The 17,098-nt window shown below is 42.0% G+C and overlaps 1 protein-coding gene across 5 annotated transcripts in view; it reads right to left on the minus strand.

Annotated features, from left to right (window-relative positions):
* tmcc1a (transmembrane and coiled-coil domain family 1a) overlaps positions 1-14,491 on the minus strand; it is a 40,752-nt gene extending 26,261 nt beyond the window's left edge. Inside the window, exons 1-3 of one of the 5 annotated variants that reach the window (XM_051425246.1) lie at positions 14,473-14,491; positions 4,501-4,546; positions 2,975-3,261 (exon numbers count right to left, since the gene is read on the minus strand). In XM_051425246.1, coding sequence (XP_051281206.1) covers positions 2,975-3,232 — 258 coding nt within the window. In that variant the 5' untranslated portion in view covers positions 3,233-3,261; positions 4,501-4,546; positions 14,473-14,491. Of the gene's footprint in view, positions 1-292; positions 781-2,974; positions 3,905-4,496; positions 4,547-13,300; positions 13,382-14,472 lie in introns of those variants that run through there. The other 4 variants (XM_051425243.1, XM_051425245.1, XM_051425244.1 and 1 more) reach the window with 4 other exon arrangements.
* Positions 14,492-17,098: the final 2,607 nt, after the last annotated feature.

Below are 17,098 nucleotides of genomic sequence, written 5' to 3' on the forward strand. Positions count from 1 at the left end.
CTTTCTCCCCAGCTGTCAGCTGCCTGATATACTAATGTATACACTCTTTCTGCAATTTACAACAGTTAGTTTAGTTAGTTTTCACCATTTTGGCTGCTGTCTTGAACAAAGCACTGATCAAGCAGCCAAAAACACAAACCCAAATAACTGGAAGACAGAGACAAAGATTGACAGTGGGGTGGAAAAATGTAAGACAACTGTGCCTTCAGCAATGAATGGAGCTGCATAATAGAGGTGGGAAGACACAAACATGGTTTTAATGTCTAAACAGGCTTGCATGTTTTAAGCTTACCTTGGAGTACTGTCTACGAAGACTGAAGCGCTGCACCATCCTGACTGACTGATGTACCCACAGCTGGAACCCCTGTTCTACTCCTCTCCACTGATATCTCTCAAATGTACACACCACCTCACATAGTACACTGTACATTCACTCACACACACACACACACACACACACACACACACACACACACACACACACACACACACTGAAGGTACACAGGCTACCCTCCTCTGCAAACATCCATGTGCACACACATTTCTAGTCCACCCCGCTTTCGTCTACTATGCAAACACAAGTGAGGAGAAAGAGAGAGAAAGAGGGAGAGGGAGATGAAAAAAGGGAGGGAGAGCAAGCAGAGATAAAGACAGCTCAGCTGTGTTCCCCTCTACTCATATTCAAAGTGATCCCCTGAGCTCTTTCTCTCGCAGACACACAGGATGCTCACACCACATGGCTGTCAATGCACAAATGTATTACAGTATACACACACACACACACACACACACACACACACACACACACACACACGACACAAGGAGTAGTTTTACAGTCAAACCCCTCCACATCCTCTTCTAAACAAAACGCCGACCACACATTCACACACAACACCCAGCCAGAGCTCAGCCCTCACTCTTCTAGGACGAGGCAAGGTTGCCTCCTGCTTCCTGTCAGTGAGCCGAAGGGTGGGGTGAGGAGGAGGAGGTGGTGGTAGAGGAAGAGGAGGAGGGGGGAGATGGGAGAGGAGGAGGGACCAGCTGACTGTCTATACTAACTCTCTCCAGGGACAGAGGAAGGGAAACAGGGAGGTAAAGAGAGAGAAAAGAGGAAGAAAAGACAAGTGGAAGGCAGGAGGGTGATTTTTAAAAGAAAAGAAAGAAATAAAGATTCACCATTCCTGATTCACACTCAAATTTAGACAAGCATACAACCCCCAATCTCCACTAACAGCAGGATATCACACACCTCCAAGGTCGACCACGCTGTTACTATGGCAACCCAAGCAGGGCGTAGTTCTAGGCAAGCTTACAGCAAGTTTCGGGGGTTACCACGGCGACTGTTTGGATGACCTGAATGACATTGCTCTGTTGACGAGTGGAGACGGGGCTGTGATGGTAGCTAGAGATGGGCTAGACAGGTTATCATCTCTTTCAAGGGCGAGCGACAGACCACTGAAAGGTTCATGGTTGTCTATCACAGCAGCAGGACTAATGGAGCACAGATGTCTGGCTTTCAGCCCTGCTCCGTCATCCCAGGTGAGGTCATTTACACAGGACTGAAGGATAGAAGGAGTTTGAAGATGAAGAAAGGAGGAAGGGGTACATTAAACTAGCTCACAGATTAAAGCTGTCAGTAAATGTGGATATCAACACCCACTGGTCTAGACTGACTGCCCACCGCTGGATTAATAACCAGACATCACTATATCTGTGACACACTGATACTCAGTCCTACACAGTTTATTTCATTAACCAATCAGTCTACAACAAACATCCTCATAATGCAAACACAACCTCCACATGAACCAAGCCTAGTGCCGCTCACAGCAGGTTAGCTGATCTGACAGTGACCTCTGGTGGCAGACAAAACCAACTGAAGTCTGGGATACCTAAGGTGGTTTAAAATGAGAACTTGCGGTAAAAGATTTGATTGTAAAGTGATGTGAGGTTTTACAATCAATGCTACTTATTTTCTATTACAGGAGTTGCAGAAAACTATTCTTAATGTTCTCTTTGGATTAAACACACTGCAGTCTTACAAGAAAGGCCGAACTTTTCACAAACCATGTGGCAATCAAATGTATTTCAAATAGACTATATATGCACTATATAAATAGATGATTATCAAAGTAGAATAAAAAAGAAAGCATATCCATGTATATTGCAGCATTTACTGTAAGCCAAGAAAAGAATGTTCAAAGAGACATATGCTTCTGATGATTAAACCATAGTCCAGTGGCTATATGTACATTACGACAGTTTTTCCTTCCTCCACTTAATTCTGGCCAATAAAAGATTCCTTTCTCATGTGCTCCAATGGAAGTGATGGGGGGCAAAATCCACTTTGTTCCATGCAAAAACACATTTCAAAGTTTAGCTAAAGTTATTATGAGCTGCTTCAGCAGCCTGAGTTGGTCAATCAAGTGAATATCTTCTAAAGTTAGTCATTTTAGTACAAAACTCCCTCTTTTTTTGTCCCCCATCTCTTACACTTAAGCATGTTAGGAAGGGATCTTGCAATGATGGTATGAACAAGGAGGAATGATTACAGCCAGTAAAATTTGTTTCAATGTTCATATGGCCCTGACTTATAAAGCAGAAAGACTTGAAAAACTGTGAACCTATCCTTTAACACTGGCTACACTGTTATGTATGGGGTTATGTATGTAAGTGTGTATCTATGTATTTATATGTGTGCATGTATGTGTTTCATTTGTTAGCAAGCTGCACCGTGGATATCTGGCCTCATCTTAGATTAATAATGATGTACTGGTTGTCAAAAATATCTTTCCACTTGATCAATAGTAAGCAGACAGCAGTAAAGACCCTCTCTCTGAATTCACAGCTAATACAGCAGGAAGTGTTGCATCAGCAGCAAGGTGAACTTCAGCCTGACACCAATAAAAGGGTAAAAGAGACACATCGATCAGCTTGTGAAGTGATAATATGATTCATGGCTGCTGTCACTTACCCTGTCCGTCTCCTCCGTGGACTGGTACCCTGATGACAGCACCACATCGCAGCCAACATATCCAGGGGTGGGGCTACTAGGGGTGGTGTCAGTGGTGGAAGAGGAGCGTGGACGGCTGGTATGGTGCTGTGGATCGTGGGTATTGCGGCGGTGCGGGGCCTGGGGGCTACCTCTCAGGAGAGGATCGCGGTCTCCACTCCCAGATCCCGACCCAGATCCCTTACTGCGCCGGCTCTGGAGGCTGGTCCCACGCCTCATCGTGCCCGCAGTGGCTGAGCCCTGCCCAGCTGCAGAGGGAACCACAGGAGCAGAGAGGTGGTCAGATTCAGGACAGCAGGGCCCCGAGGCGTCCTCAGGGGCAAAGGGGGCAATGTCACCTGCGGACACTACAGAGGAAGACGAGGAGGAAGACGAGGAGGGGATGGTGGAGCGAGAGAGGGAGAGGCGTTTACGCTGCTGCTGGAACAGCTGTTTCAGTCCCTGGCCAAGAACCCCCATGCTCTCCCTGGCGTTTTGGCTCATCTTACTGAACGAGGGGTTCTCTGACTGCGATGAGGCCCTCTTCAACCCTGGGCCTTGTGACCCTGCTGCCTCTCTTCTAGCTCCAGGACCTGAACTGGGGCCCACCCCCTCTGGCTCCCTTTGACTGTTATCCCCCGGCTGCATATGGCCCTGCTGACCTCTCATGAATAGCAGGGAGAAACTGTCCTATTAAACAGTCTGCCAACACTTTCCTCTCTACATGCAGAGGGTCAGACCAGGACAATGACTGAAGGAGAGAAGACTAGGAAACAGTAGAGTATAGTAGAGGCCAGAGAAGTGGAGATAGGACTGTCTGATGGAGGGTTTGATCGGCACAGTGGCGGTCAGGGGGATGAATCCAAAGAGAGAGCATGCATCTTTGATTCAGGAACAAGTAGCCATGCTGGTCTAGCACAGAGAGAGAGATGGATTATGAGAGGCTGGAATGTTGCCAAGATCCAGTGACATGCACTAATCACCATAACTCATTTTCACTCGTGACCATTTGCATCTTTGAAATTTCATGCAAATGGCAGAAGATGTGAATTTGCAGTAATTAGTCTGCAAACTGGACAGCACTGATCTACAATCAAGTACCAATAAGCAACTATGCAATTGTAATTTAGGAATATTATTATTAGGTAAGAATATAGGATAAATACTGTATCCTCAGCTGAAGATATCCGACAGGCTGCCTCAGTTACAGCTGTGACAAGCCTCTGAATCATTATACACTGAAACAGGCCAATGTTTTATGAGCAAATGTATGGTATAAACAAACTGGATCCAGGTTAGCTAGCATGACACAAAGATCACAAAATTAAGCATAAATTAATTCAAAGTAAGCCGGAACATGCACGCTAAAACTACAACAGCCTGGAGGGGAACGGAGTCAGAAAGGCACAAGAGGCTGGTGGAATGAACAAAAGGATGGAGAGAAGAGTAGAGGAGTGAGAGAGGGAGAAAGATAATGACTCAAATCAGAATAAGAAAAACCCACCTACCATCAGGCCAACTGTCAGCGTCGTGTGACTCACTCTTGTGGATTACCTGAGAGGGAGGTGGATAGATGGAGAGAGACCAGAAAGAAAGAAAAACAGAATCTTTTTTAAGATACGAAACTTCAATCTTCAATGCACTCCCTGACCTGCAGATGTTAAGAATGATATCAGCCAGCATCATTCTGTTTGCAATCAATAATCATTTTCACTGTGAGCTGTGAACATGTTGGGCATATTGAAAAGAATATGTGTTATATTGTGTGACACAACCTCGTGTATATGTTTGTGTGTTCCATAAGGAGCTCATTTAGTATCCCCAAAGGCATGCCTTCCTTATCCTGTGGCAGTATCAAGAGACAAGGGTTTCCGCACTAGAAACAACATACAATGCAGGGTCACAAACATAGAACGCAGATGCATGACCGTCTCCTGCAGCCTTGCAAACTGCCTGGCTGAATTTAAGTCAGAGACAAAACCCAACCTGATAACATACACTGCTGTCTTCCTCAAGAAGGAACCTTATTGGTGGAACAGTGATCACCTCAGAGATAGACCCACAGACAGACAGGCAGCCAGCCCGAGCCTCCCTACAGCATCAATAGCTGCTCCCATTGAGGGCAGCAAAACAAGCAAGGCAGGAACATTCAGAGCCCTGGGGAGAGACGGTTACATACTCAAACTATATTCCTTCAGCTGCACTGTCAGGTCATGATGAATAACACAAAGTTGGACTGACAGGCACATACACTCACACACACACACATCTTAAAACTGCAAGAATGTAATCTATGCAAATGAAGCTGTGACAGGCTGGATTCACATCACTCTGAATACAATCAGCTGTTCAGTTTTACACTAGATCCAGAGACAGGAGGAGAATGAGCATGAAGCTACTTGCAGGTAGCGTATCGCTTTTCACAATGGCCACACTGTTACTGCCAAGAAAAGCCGCATTCATGCACATAAACACATTCGCACAGCAGCTTTCACTTTCTCCACAAGCTGATTGTAAATCTGGTCTTGTCTAATCTTTTCTGTTCAGCAGGCAGATTCAGACTAGCAGATACTGATGTGCTTAATACAAAGGATGAGTGTCAATATGGTGATGCCAATCAGTTAAATGTGGCTGTTGCCTACCACAGATAGCGAAAGAGAGCAGGTGTTGAGCAGGTTCGCTTAAGTCACCTGCTAGCTGGCTGCTGTGTAGAGCTCATAAAATATTGTGTTGTCAACCGTTAGGCAGTGCCTTTCATACTTATAATAACACAGCTTCAATTTGAAGTTTGTACTGATTACAGTTGGGGAATGGTTCCATATATTTACATTTTTTTTCAGTAGAAACACAGTACAATGAAATACATTCTCTACTTTTAGTTGTCGGGTTTTTTTTCTTTGTTGAACTTTCTATGAACTTCCTGTACGACCAGAGAATGTGAACAGTTATGCACACAAGTGTAACATAATCAAGACTACATGCATGCTTGATTATGCATGCATGCATGCACCATTATACTGAGGCAGCAAGTGGCATTTTCTGGCAGTCACAGTGACGTGTAATTGATTATGATAAAGCACTGTGTTTCTGTTGTGTCAGAGCTGGTGAGTGGAAGGGTAAACCTAAGTTAATCCTGTCCTGAAGCTGAAGCTGAACCTGAAGGCCTGTTCCAACCCCGGTGCCCATCCCTCCCTCTGTGTCTGTAAATCCCCTCCTTCATCCCCAGGATGATCCCAACACTGGATTGGATGTTTTCTTGATTGCCTACGGTTTTATATTCAAACTAAATCCTCTTTCAGGAGCCTTTAGAGGACAAAGCTTTATTGTCAGACTTGGTGTGTATGCTTGCGTATGTGTGAGACATCCTGCATCTTTGTTGAATTTAAGCAAAGCTCCTCGTTCCACCTTGATGAGGTGATGACCCAAAAGAACAAACACCAGATGGATCTTTGGATTGACAACTGTCCTGTTCTGACCCAAACACATTACACGACTGACAGTGCCCCAACATACTACTGCAAAAGTCTGCACAGCTGAACAACGGCAAGTTAGTAATCTGTATCTGAAAGAAAATGTTGTTTTATTTCCGAAAAATCTGTAAAAAATTGCTTATAACTACTTGATGAGCAAGACATGTTGCATTCACTTTCCTTTTAGTCTTTGCTTCAGACAATTTTAACAAAAATGCTATACTGTACTTTGGTGATTCCTCCATCAGGAAAATTCTCTCTTCACTTGCTCCGCGGGTCAACCTCAAAAACATGCGAGCGGGAGGATGTATTTCTGTGTCTTTAAGCCCTGTTCACTACAGAAACAGATGATTATCAGTGATTAACAGGTGTCAGTGACAGTCGGGGTTAGCAGCCTCAGTGAGTCAGCATGTTTCTCAGAAATTCAACAATATTGTCAAAGGTGAATTACAAACAGCCACATGGACAATGGCCTCTCTGGAACTGTGTCACCCTCCCTCATACCCTTGTATAAATACACACACACACACACACACACACACACACACACACACACACACGTCCTTGTCCTTAGCGCTGTAGCTCATTCCATTCAGCTGAGCTGCCAGTCGTCCGGTCCTGCTGTCATTGTCTTTGGCCAGCTAAACTAGAGAGATGGTGAAAGCTCAGCAGAGCCTGGAAGGCTGGGAAAAAACAGCTCACAGTGGCAATTTGTCATTTTACAGACAAGCATGTGTGAATTAATATGGCGAAATTAAGAGATATTGTGATAAATACAACAATCATCTTGTTTCTTTAATTTCCTGATGGCTTTGCCTCATTTAGGCTCTGTCAAGTTCTAACAAGTGTTTAACAATGAATCACAATATAGCAGCTGTCTGTAAACGTCCACTTTATGTCTCTTGATCGAAAAAAGCTGCAGCTTCATTCAGGCAGAAAGATTATATTGACGAAGATGTGGCACTGAGGTGTTCTAATAACATCCATTATCATTATTGAACAAAGAATACAAAGGTGATCATTTAAAAAGGAGATTAAGGCCCAGAGTTACAATGGTGAGGGTGACAACTCAAATAGCTATGTAATAAAGCAGATACTCTGCAATAACGTGAGATAAATTAGTTATGTGGGCGGCTGTGGCTCAGGAGGTAGAGCGGGTCCTCGGCTTCAGGACACCGAACTGCAAATTGCTCCCGATGCTGTGTCATCGGTGTGTGAGTTCATGTGAATGGTTAGTTCCTTTCTGATGAGCAGTTGTACCCGCCATCAGTGCATTAATGTCTGTGAATGAGTGGATGTGACGTAGTGTAAATCGCTTTGAGTGGTCGGAAGACTAGAAAGGCGCAATATAAGTTTAAATTGTTCTATTTAATTCCACATTTGACGTAGAAAAAAGTTGCAAACTGGGCATGACCAACACAAGTGGAGGTCAATCTGGCTCATGCTCTTTAACACTGAAGCAGCCATGTTGTTGTTCATCGTTGAACATACAGTTGCTTAACTCAAAATATGGCCATTGATTAAACAAGCCCATGCAGTGTTTCCAGAAGAGTCTGAGAGCTGGCGTGGAATAGACCACTCTTTGTTCCCTCTGAGCCACACATAGGCCCATCGCTGCTCTTTGTGCTGCGCCTCTTTCACTGACAGACACACATCAATAAGAGGGGAATTAGGCCAGAGAGTTCTGGCAGTGATGCTTGTGTGCGAGTGTATGCGCAAATTTGTGTTTGAGTTTTTATCTGACAAAGACAGAAAAGGGAAGAAAAAGACTTATTATATATAATTATACTGTGTAGAAATGTGCACGTGTACGTATGTCTGTGCGCCTCGGTGCGTTGTCTGATGACCAATGGAAACTGGACCATATCTCATTCAGCAGCTGCATAATGACAGCATAGGCAGGAAACAGGAACAATCGTTATTGTATGTGTGTGTGTGTGTGTGTGTGTGTGTGTGTGTGTGTGTGTGTGTGTGTGTGTGTGTGTGTGTGTGTGTGTGTGTTGGGCGTGTGGCAGGGAGGCAGCAAATGTGTATCAGATCTGACCGTGCAGGAGATGACTTCAGCATACTGCAAAGAGGGTGATAAGAGACACAACTCTTTGTATCAGATAGGGAGAGTAAGTGAGAGAAGAGAGACAGAGGGTTACAGAAGGAGTGAAAGAGGCCAGACTGGATCAAAGGCGTCCGTCTAAGGCGTGTTTCGCCTGGCCGTGTCGGGTTCAGCTCAGGCGCTCAGCACAGTGTGTCTGAATGAGGAGGTGAATGGCAGGTAGTTCCCTGACAGAGGGAGGCACAACGCCCTATTGTGCAAGATGAAACCCACAGGGAGGCCCTGCTGCCAAAGTTGCGCTCAGCTTTCCAGGAACAAGACAAATCAGAAGACACACAATCATTCACTCACACATGCAAACATAAAAAAAACCACGTTTACTTAATGTCACCACAGACTTGTATTCAAAGGTTGAAGAATGAAAAATGTTGTCTGCTTGTAGAGCTGCCATTAAGACTATTACTGGAGATCTGGTATCTGTGTTAAATTGACCTGTACCCATTAAAAAAAATTGACTTAAGTTTAAATAAGGCAAAACCTTCATGTGTGGTTGTGGAAGTCTACCTTACCTAATATCTCTGATTGTATTTTATCTCTTTGGCAACAGGAGACCATCTCTAACTACATCCCTTGTTACCACCCCCCACTCATATTGCTGTGAAAACCAATAAAATTGTTGATCACAAAAAATAAATAGAAAATATACAAATGCACACATGTACCCAAGACACACACTTACACAAAGGGAACAACAGGTGGTACGTTGGGTGTGAAGCAAGTCTGAGTCATCTACGACTACTTAACAAAGTCTGTGTGGTGGGAGGCTGCAAAGACAAAAGTAACAAAGAGACTTGTTAGAGGCTTATTTAAATTTCATCTCCACAGAGGATCTACTATGTTGATGTTTTAGGGTTGTACAGGGCTGTAAATATCACATGTATCTCTGAGGTATCAGCTATACAGAGGGGTTGGATATCAATCTGACAGCAGGGTAGTGAAGTGAAACATAACTGAAAACTGGCTGATAGTCATCAGATTGCATGTTAAATATTACGCTGGATGCAGCTGTACGTTTACAGGGAAAGCCTTAGTTAAAGTACACCACTGCATCTGTGCTCAACACCATAGAAAGCATCCTAATGAATAATTCACCATGTGCATAGAACTGACACTGCTCCATGTTGACTAGAACACCACTCAGCGGAGGCCTAATGTGTCTGACCTGATGGAGAGAGGTGATTCTCAGAATCTCATTCTCTTGCTGATCACGAGTAAGACAGATGTTCTCAAGAGGGGCTTTCCAGTGGACAAGAGGAAAAATTAGCAGAGTATGTCATAAATTTCAAGCCCTGCAAAGTGGTCTTCACTTACTAACCCGATAGGTGTTTAACAGTGGCCAGGCCTTCAACTTGGCCAACATAGCTCATATTCCACCAGCGCTGCCAGAGCATCATCAACTGTCAACAGGCTGGAAACCACCTACACACCAGCTGAAATCTCATACCAGAGATTGTGTTAAAGGCGCACAGACATAAGGAATGGGAAAGGGGATGCACGTCAGGGTCAAAACACAACTGAAGAGAGAAACCGGTCAGGTTATAAGGTCATAGGGCATCTGACTCTTTGTGGTGCCAGCAGGTGAGAACAACTTTACGCATTCACATATAAATCATCAGCATCGTCACTTATTTAAATAACTCCTCAGTCAGATCTCTGGGCTCAGGTAACCAGACACCTCTACAGCCCAGTAGGGGGGCTAGAGGGTATCAGCACAGCTTTTACTACTTTAATATTGGGTTCAACACATAGGCTGTGGGTCAGTAATATCAAGTCTACACTCTACACAGGATTTACGTTGAAAGAAAATATTCCTGACATCCAAACTTTAATATCCAATCTTCTAAAGTCTGCTATTTAAAGACAAGAAGATGTAAACGGACTGAACGAAGGATTATTAAAATGTATGCAGTTTTGTGAAGAAGGCAAAGTCTATATAACATAATATTGATCCAAATAAAAATCCACAGTCATCCTTTCATGCGAAAATGGATCAAAAGTTTATCAGAAGCTAATATAGCCAGGGCTGTCAAAGTTAGACGAATTAAATGGGTATCTTCCAAAGTTACAACCTTTTTAGCACAAAATTGGCTCGTTTTGTTACTGGTGTTAGAATTATATACAAAACAAAAACAAAAACAACTAACTTTGGAAGAGACTCGCTTTATTTGTCTAACTCAAAGCTTCATAGGTGTCAGATGAACTTTGGGATATATTTTTGACACAGAGGTCTGTGGATGCCCTTTTCAATGTTCATATGGGCACCTCACTGTTGTTTTAAGACAGCCTTTAAAATTTGTGAACCTGACCTTCAATACTAAAGCACGGACCTCAGCCCTGCTTTAAAGTGCAAACGTGTGACCCCTGCTTCTTTTCTGCCTCTGTCTTCAAACAGGAAGGGATCAGAGGGAAGCAGGCAGCTCGTTGCCACTAGAAACCACAGCTTTTATACAGGAATTTCACCTTCATTCTGGAAGTGTGGGAGTCAGTGAGAGAATAAACCCAGTCTGTCCACAGTTTCAGGATAAGCATGATAGTACAGCCAAGCTTTACACTTGTGCATGTTTCTTGATGGCAATGGGTATAAACCTCTGATTGTAGCAGAGATAAGGAATGATTTCAGTCTGTGGCATCTAAATTAAGCTGCACCATGACACCTCTGCTACCCCATGGGTTTTCAAACAGCAAAGCCCTGCAGGAAGGGGAAGAAGGTGAGAGAGAGAGAGAGAGAGAGAGAGAGAGAGAGAGAGAGAGAGAGAGAGAGAGAGAGAGAGAGAGCAAGAGACAGAGAGAGGGAGAGAAAGAGAGGAAAGGAAAGAGAGTTTCCTCTCAGAGATACAACACTTCCTCTTTAGCCATGGCCTGGCCTTTGGTTATGAGAACAGAGCCAAATCACTGCCTGAATAATGCTGAGATTTAGACTCCAAAGGGCAAAAAACAGATTATCTGAATCCTTTTGAATCCCTTACTGAACATTTTTACATCATTTATTTGTGAAAAAAAAGGACAACACATTTACAAAACTACAATCTAAAACTTTACATACATTAAAAAAAACTACATGATGAGGTATTAAGTGTCATGGTGTGACTGTTTCATCTCAGTGGTATGTATATAAGGGCTGCATGATATGGTAAAAACATTGTATTGTCTGACATATATTGCAATATGATTCATGATTAGTGCAGGAATTACCATTTTTGCATCACAAACATGTTCTTAAATCTGAAGAACAAGATTTGTAGACCAGGGCATCTCTGCAGCTACTACTTCATCATAATGCTGTTCTGTTACATATTTTACCTTTAAGAAAATGTGCAGCCTTAGTTTATATGCAGTACAAATGACACTGACCAAGATAACATGAATGTGAGTGTTTCAAGCAATGATGATAAATATGTTAAGAAACTCTACAGATTTAAGACTATCACATGATTTGAGCTGATAAGAGCACTTTCACCCACATGGCCAATTCCCTTGTAATATCAGGATGTACGTGTATACAACCACGTGCCTCATGTGATACACACTTCTGTCTTCTTCTGCTCTCACCAACTAGAAGGACTCCAGTGTAACACCAAAGACATGACCCCTCACCAGCTTCCCAAGAACTAAACCCAGGTATTTGCAGTATATCTCTGTCTCTACAGTACACAACATATCACGTTTTCAACAGGAGGGAGCAGCCATGCGTTAGGCAGTAAATAAGAGAAACTATGGGGAGAAATCGGAGGACACAGAGGATTTGTAACTTATTTCAACAAACACTATAATATCATTCACACTTTGTTTATGCATGAGTTTCACACTGGTCATAAAAACAAATGAAACAGCAGTGGTTTTGGTACATATTTGCTACAGATGTGCATATAGTACATTCCTTATTATATTTATGTAAACAATCAACAGATCGCCGCCAGTCTACAGCAGACTTGATGTCTACACTACACTGTACAGTATTAATCATCTTTACAAAACCATTTTTTGTCGTCCTTTCCCATCAAAACATGTAAAGTCTTTACAACATAACAAATAAATCAAACCAGAATATGTATAACTTGAACTATAGTCTACTTCATATCATCTTCATGTCTCTAATAATGTGACTGCAGCTTTGTTGTGAGACCTGCAGACTTCCTGTACACATGGCCAATTAATCACCCCCCCTGACAGCAAGGCAAGCATACAGCAAGCTGTGTTAATCTTGTGATGTGATCCAGGATGAGCACATCTTCATCGCATCTGAAGCTGATGTGATGAAGTGTTAGAGGACGAGGCAACTCCATCTTTAGAAACCACTGCATTCTATTTTGTAAGCATTGTGCATGCAAACACACATACATATACACAAACACATTAAACTCATACAAAGACTCTCAATTCTAGGCTCAGCTCCTAAAAGGGAATGCACAATGTGAGTGCAGTGGGAATAGGAGGAGGAGGAGGAGGAGGAGGAGGGTAGCGTCATCGTGGTGGTCTGACTGTCGGAGTGAGACATGAATGGCTGCGTTAGCAGTGCCCTGAAGGGGCAGCCAAGCTCTAAGCCACTTAGCAGAGTATGCTGAACAGATAGTGGGATACATCATGTCATATCGGACCCTTCGAACCCTCTACGTGTGTATCTACAGTGCATACAGAGCAGTGTCAAAACCACCAGGTTAGAAAAACGGTCAGAGATGGAGCAAGAGAGGGGAGAGAATGGATGAGTAGAGTAAGTGCATGAAAACAAACCTCCAGTCCATAATCATGACGCTGGAGCGGGTTTCCTTCATTGCAGAGGAGATGACAACCTGCTACATCAGGCCCACAGATCTTCAACAAAGAAGAGAGAAAGTGAGATGAAAATTGTAATCGTCTAAATGCTTCCTTGGCACATTGTACTCTCTGCGTCTGCCTGTGTGCTTTGTGCCTGTGTGTGTGTGTGTGTGTGTGTGTGTGTGTGTGTGTGTGTGTGTGAGAGAGAGTGCGTATGTCTCTGTCTGTATCCCAGACACTGATAATAGGTTGCAGAAAAAAATGCTCCTCTGTGGAAGAATACTAGGGATCCGATTTAATGAGGCTGCGGATGTCCATCCTTACCAGGCCATGAAATGTCTTCAGCCCATCAAATTGCATTAGCCAGTTGAGACTAAAATAAACCCTTCTGGGGGTTTATTAAAACTTGTGTAGATTGCAAGCTACTAGCAGGGCCCTGTGTAATATCATAAGCCACTGAGACACATCAATATGACAGCATCGTAGTAAAATAAATACCTAACGTTACTCACAACTTTACAACTTAAGCAAGAGGATCATGTGAGTACAAATACCAAATGCGTCGAATTATTTGCGGTTTATTTCCTTCTATATAGGCGGTGAGGCAAGACCTGTTGTCCACGACTTATGTCCCACAACATTTTTTATTTTGTTATTGAAGTAGTACAGCAAAACGTCCGCATATGAATGTTCAGCTGACACCATAGGAGATGAAATATATAGCGATAGTTACGAAAGATACGTCCAAAGAAATTCCCCGTTGAGTAACATATACCTTACTTTACGCTACTTTAAAGTAACAACAGGCGAAGTCTGCGTGTATGCTGTGACATTTGGTGAAGCAATGCGTATAAAGCTAAAAAAAAGTCGCTGACATGTTAACGTTAGTTCAGTGGCGCGTCAGTGTTGTCAGCGAGCAGCAGTGTGTTATCGGACTCAGGGTTGACAGTCCCGTTAGTGTGTCATTGTACAGAGCTGTTAACACGATGGAAATATATCTACATCCACACTCTTTAACAGCTTTCCGCTCGCGGCACAGAGCCACACGTTACACACGCGCACACACCGACGGTAAAACAACCACACTCACACAAAAAAAAACCAAACCAAAAACCAAAATCAAAGTACAAATATAATTTCACACTTACAAGGGTGATAGCAAACTGTTGGAGCTGACACAGTCGTTCAACGAGCGGCACCCCTCCTCCGAGTGCCGTCCGCCCCGCGGTCCTCCACCCCGCCCCGTCATGACGTCATGACGCACGACGTATGGTTAAAAGGGAAGGAGCCAAAGATTGTGTTGTGATAAGAAGCCTCACTCGCAGACAGGCATGGTAAAAAGAAAGTAACTACTCAACACAAGGAAAAGAACGAAGAAAGAAAGAAAAAAGCTAGAAAAAGAAAAAGATTGAGGTCAGGAAATCTATTAGGATGACATTAAAGGATAACTTTACCGTTTTTCTACCTATATCTCTCCAATAACAGCTGAAACAATTTGTTTGGTTAATAGACAGAAAGTTTAATCAGCAACTATTTTGCCATCCATTAATCGTTCAAGGTATTTATGAAGCAATTAAACTGATCTTTTGGAGATTTTTTTAAAGCATTATTATATAGAAACCAAACCATTAATCAATTCAGAAAAGTCAGAAAATATACTGTTCCATCCTTACAGAAAACTTAGATTAAGACATATAGTACAATCAGCCAACTAACAGAGAGAGCTTGAGAGACAGCCATTATGACTTGAAAAAAACACAACAAAAACGCAAATAAAAACCAAAATATTTAAAGGGGGGTGAACATTAGCAACATTAAAAAAAATTGCAATTAGCAACGTAATGTACTGTTCAGCCACAAAATAATATATAATGCTTTGTTATAAATTGTATTGACTTTAATCTGCATACAGTGTGAAAAATACAATAAACAAAACCTGAAAAAAAAAGTGATCTTTTCTTTGATCAAACATACTGACATTGCTTATCTACTTCAGCTTTTGATTTTTAATACCTATACCTGTAACCCAGTGACACTACAGCTACCCATGAAAGTGTCTCATGTGTGGCACCAACAATGATCAAAAACGATTTTCTTAGTTGAAATAAACACACCTTTGTGGTTTTTGGCTAAATTCAAGCACTTAAGATTTAATTAAAAAGGTAAGTGAAAGCTTTCAGAAGAGAAACACATAAGAAAACTGATGATAACCAAATTGACTGCTGAACACAAACATTTCTGTCAATATGTGATTGATTTTCCACAAAGAACAACAAAATATCCTGTTATATTCTTTCTTTAATTTTCATATAGGGCACTCAGTTTTAAGCTCTATTACCAAAGCCTATTAAACAACTTCATGGATTCAAATCTCCTATAAAGTAACTATAATTCACATGTATTGTGGCTGATTATATATGACAGAGTATTGTGTATATATATATATATATATATATATATATATATATATATATATATATATATATAGCGAACTAGTAACAGCAAAGTGGCTTAATGAAAGCTGACTGGGAAAGTGTGAATGGGGAGAGATTAATAAGTCATGCTCTTCCCTCCTGCAATAACGGATTCCCTTGACCATGACTCTTCACTCCTAACTGATCCAGTGGTGGTCCTCAATGGTCAGTAGTAAGTATGACAGGGGATCTCAATTGACTTTACAGGGCTTTGCTGAAAAGATGTGGTGAGGCAGAAAGACAGAGAGGATATTGTAAAAAATGACACAAAGGATGTGCCCTTTGATTATTACCTGTAAAGACCACTCTAATCCTTCTAAACAGGGTTATTTATACAGAATGAATGAAAGTGTCCTTTTACACTGTATGCAAACAGACTGAACCTTGAGACATGACAATAATATCTCATATTCCAGAGCACTAATGATTCCACATCAAACCTATTTTAAAACGACTTCAGTCCTTTCCATTTGCTCGGAGGTTAGCATGGTGTGTTGAAAGAAGTGTTTCATTTCTAGATAATAAGTGCAAGGTTTCCTTCTCATAGCCTTGGTAGCTATGGCAACATAAAATGTATCTCCTATATCAATGCTGGGAATCATTCTTTTAATCTTTGCTTCTGTTATTTCAGGCTTTATGGGTGTTTTGAACATAAACCAACAAAAAGCTGACTTTGTGTTTAGTGAGGTAAAGCAGTACACACAATGAATGAAAGCCAACAGCTTGCCACACATGTATTTTCTGGTGCAGTGGCTTCCCTGCCACATTTGTCAGCTGTATAGTCACAAGGAAAGCTATAATTGAGGACAAATATACAATGTGAAGAACATTTGGAGCTGATGTTAAATCAAGTGTTTTAACATCTATCTCTATCTATCTCTCATTATACATATAGTATGTAATTTGTCATGATTGATGTTAACTTGTTTATATTTGCAGACATTAGAGAAAGTATGCCCTTCTATTCCATATCCCATTCATACTAAATTAGTGGGAATCAACAGATCTTCCATGACGTTTTTAATTTCTGCAGGACACATCTATTAATTGAGTACAATGTAATGTGATGGCATTTGTAACTGTACTTGTGCTCTTTTTTTCCTCCACTAGATGGCCACATTGACAAAGACGTGCAGGTGAGAGCAGCTGTGCATCTTGATAGTGGTCTGTCTCAGAACATTTCTATCCACTCTTTTACACAGAATTTAAACTTCAATGTGATTCTGTACTTGAACTGTATAGTCTTGACTTGTGAATGGCCACAGGTGATGATATAACATGTCTGTCCCGTTCATAAATT

Source organism: Dicentrarchus labrax, unplaced genomic scaffold, assembly GCF_905237075.1.
Source record: "Dicentrarchus labrax unplaced genomic scaffold, dlabrax2021, whole genome shotgun sequence".
In the NCBI taxonomy this organism is placed as follows: domain Eukaryota; kingdom Metazoa; phylum Chordata; class Actinopteri; family Moronidae; genus Dicentrarchus; species Dicentrarchus labrax.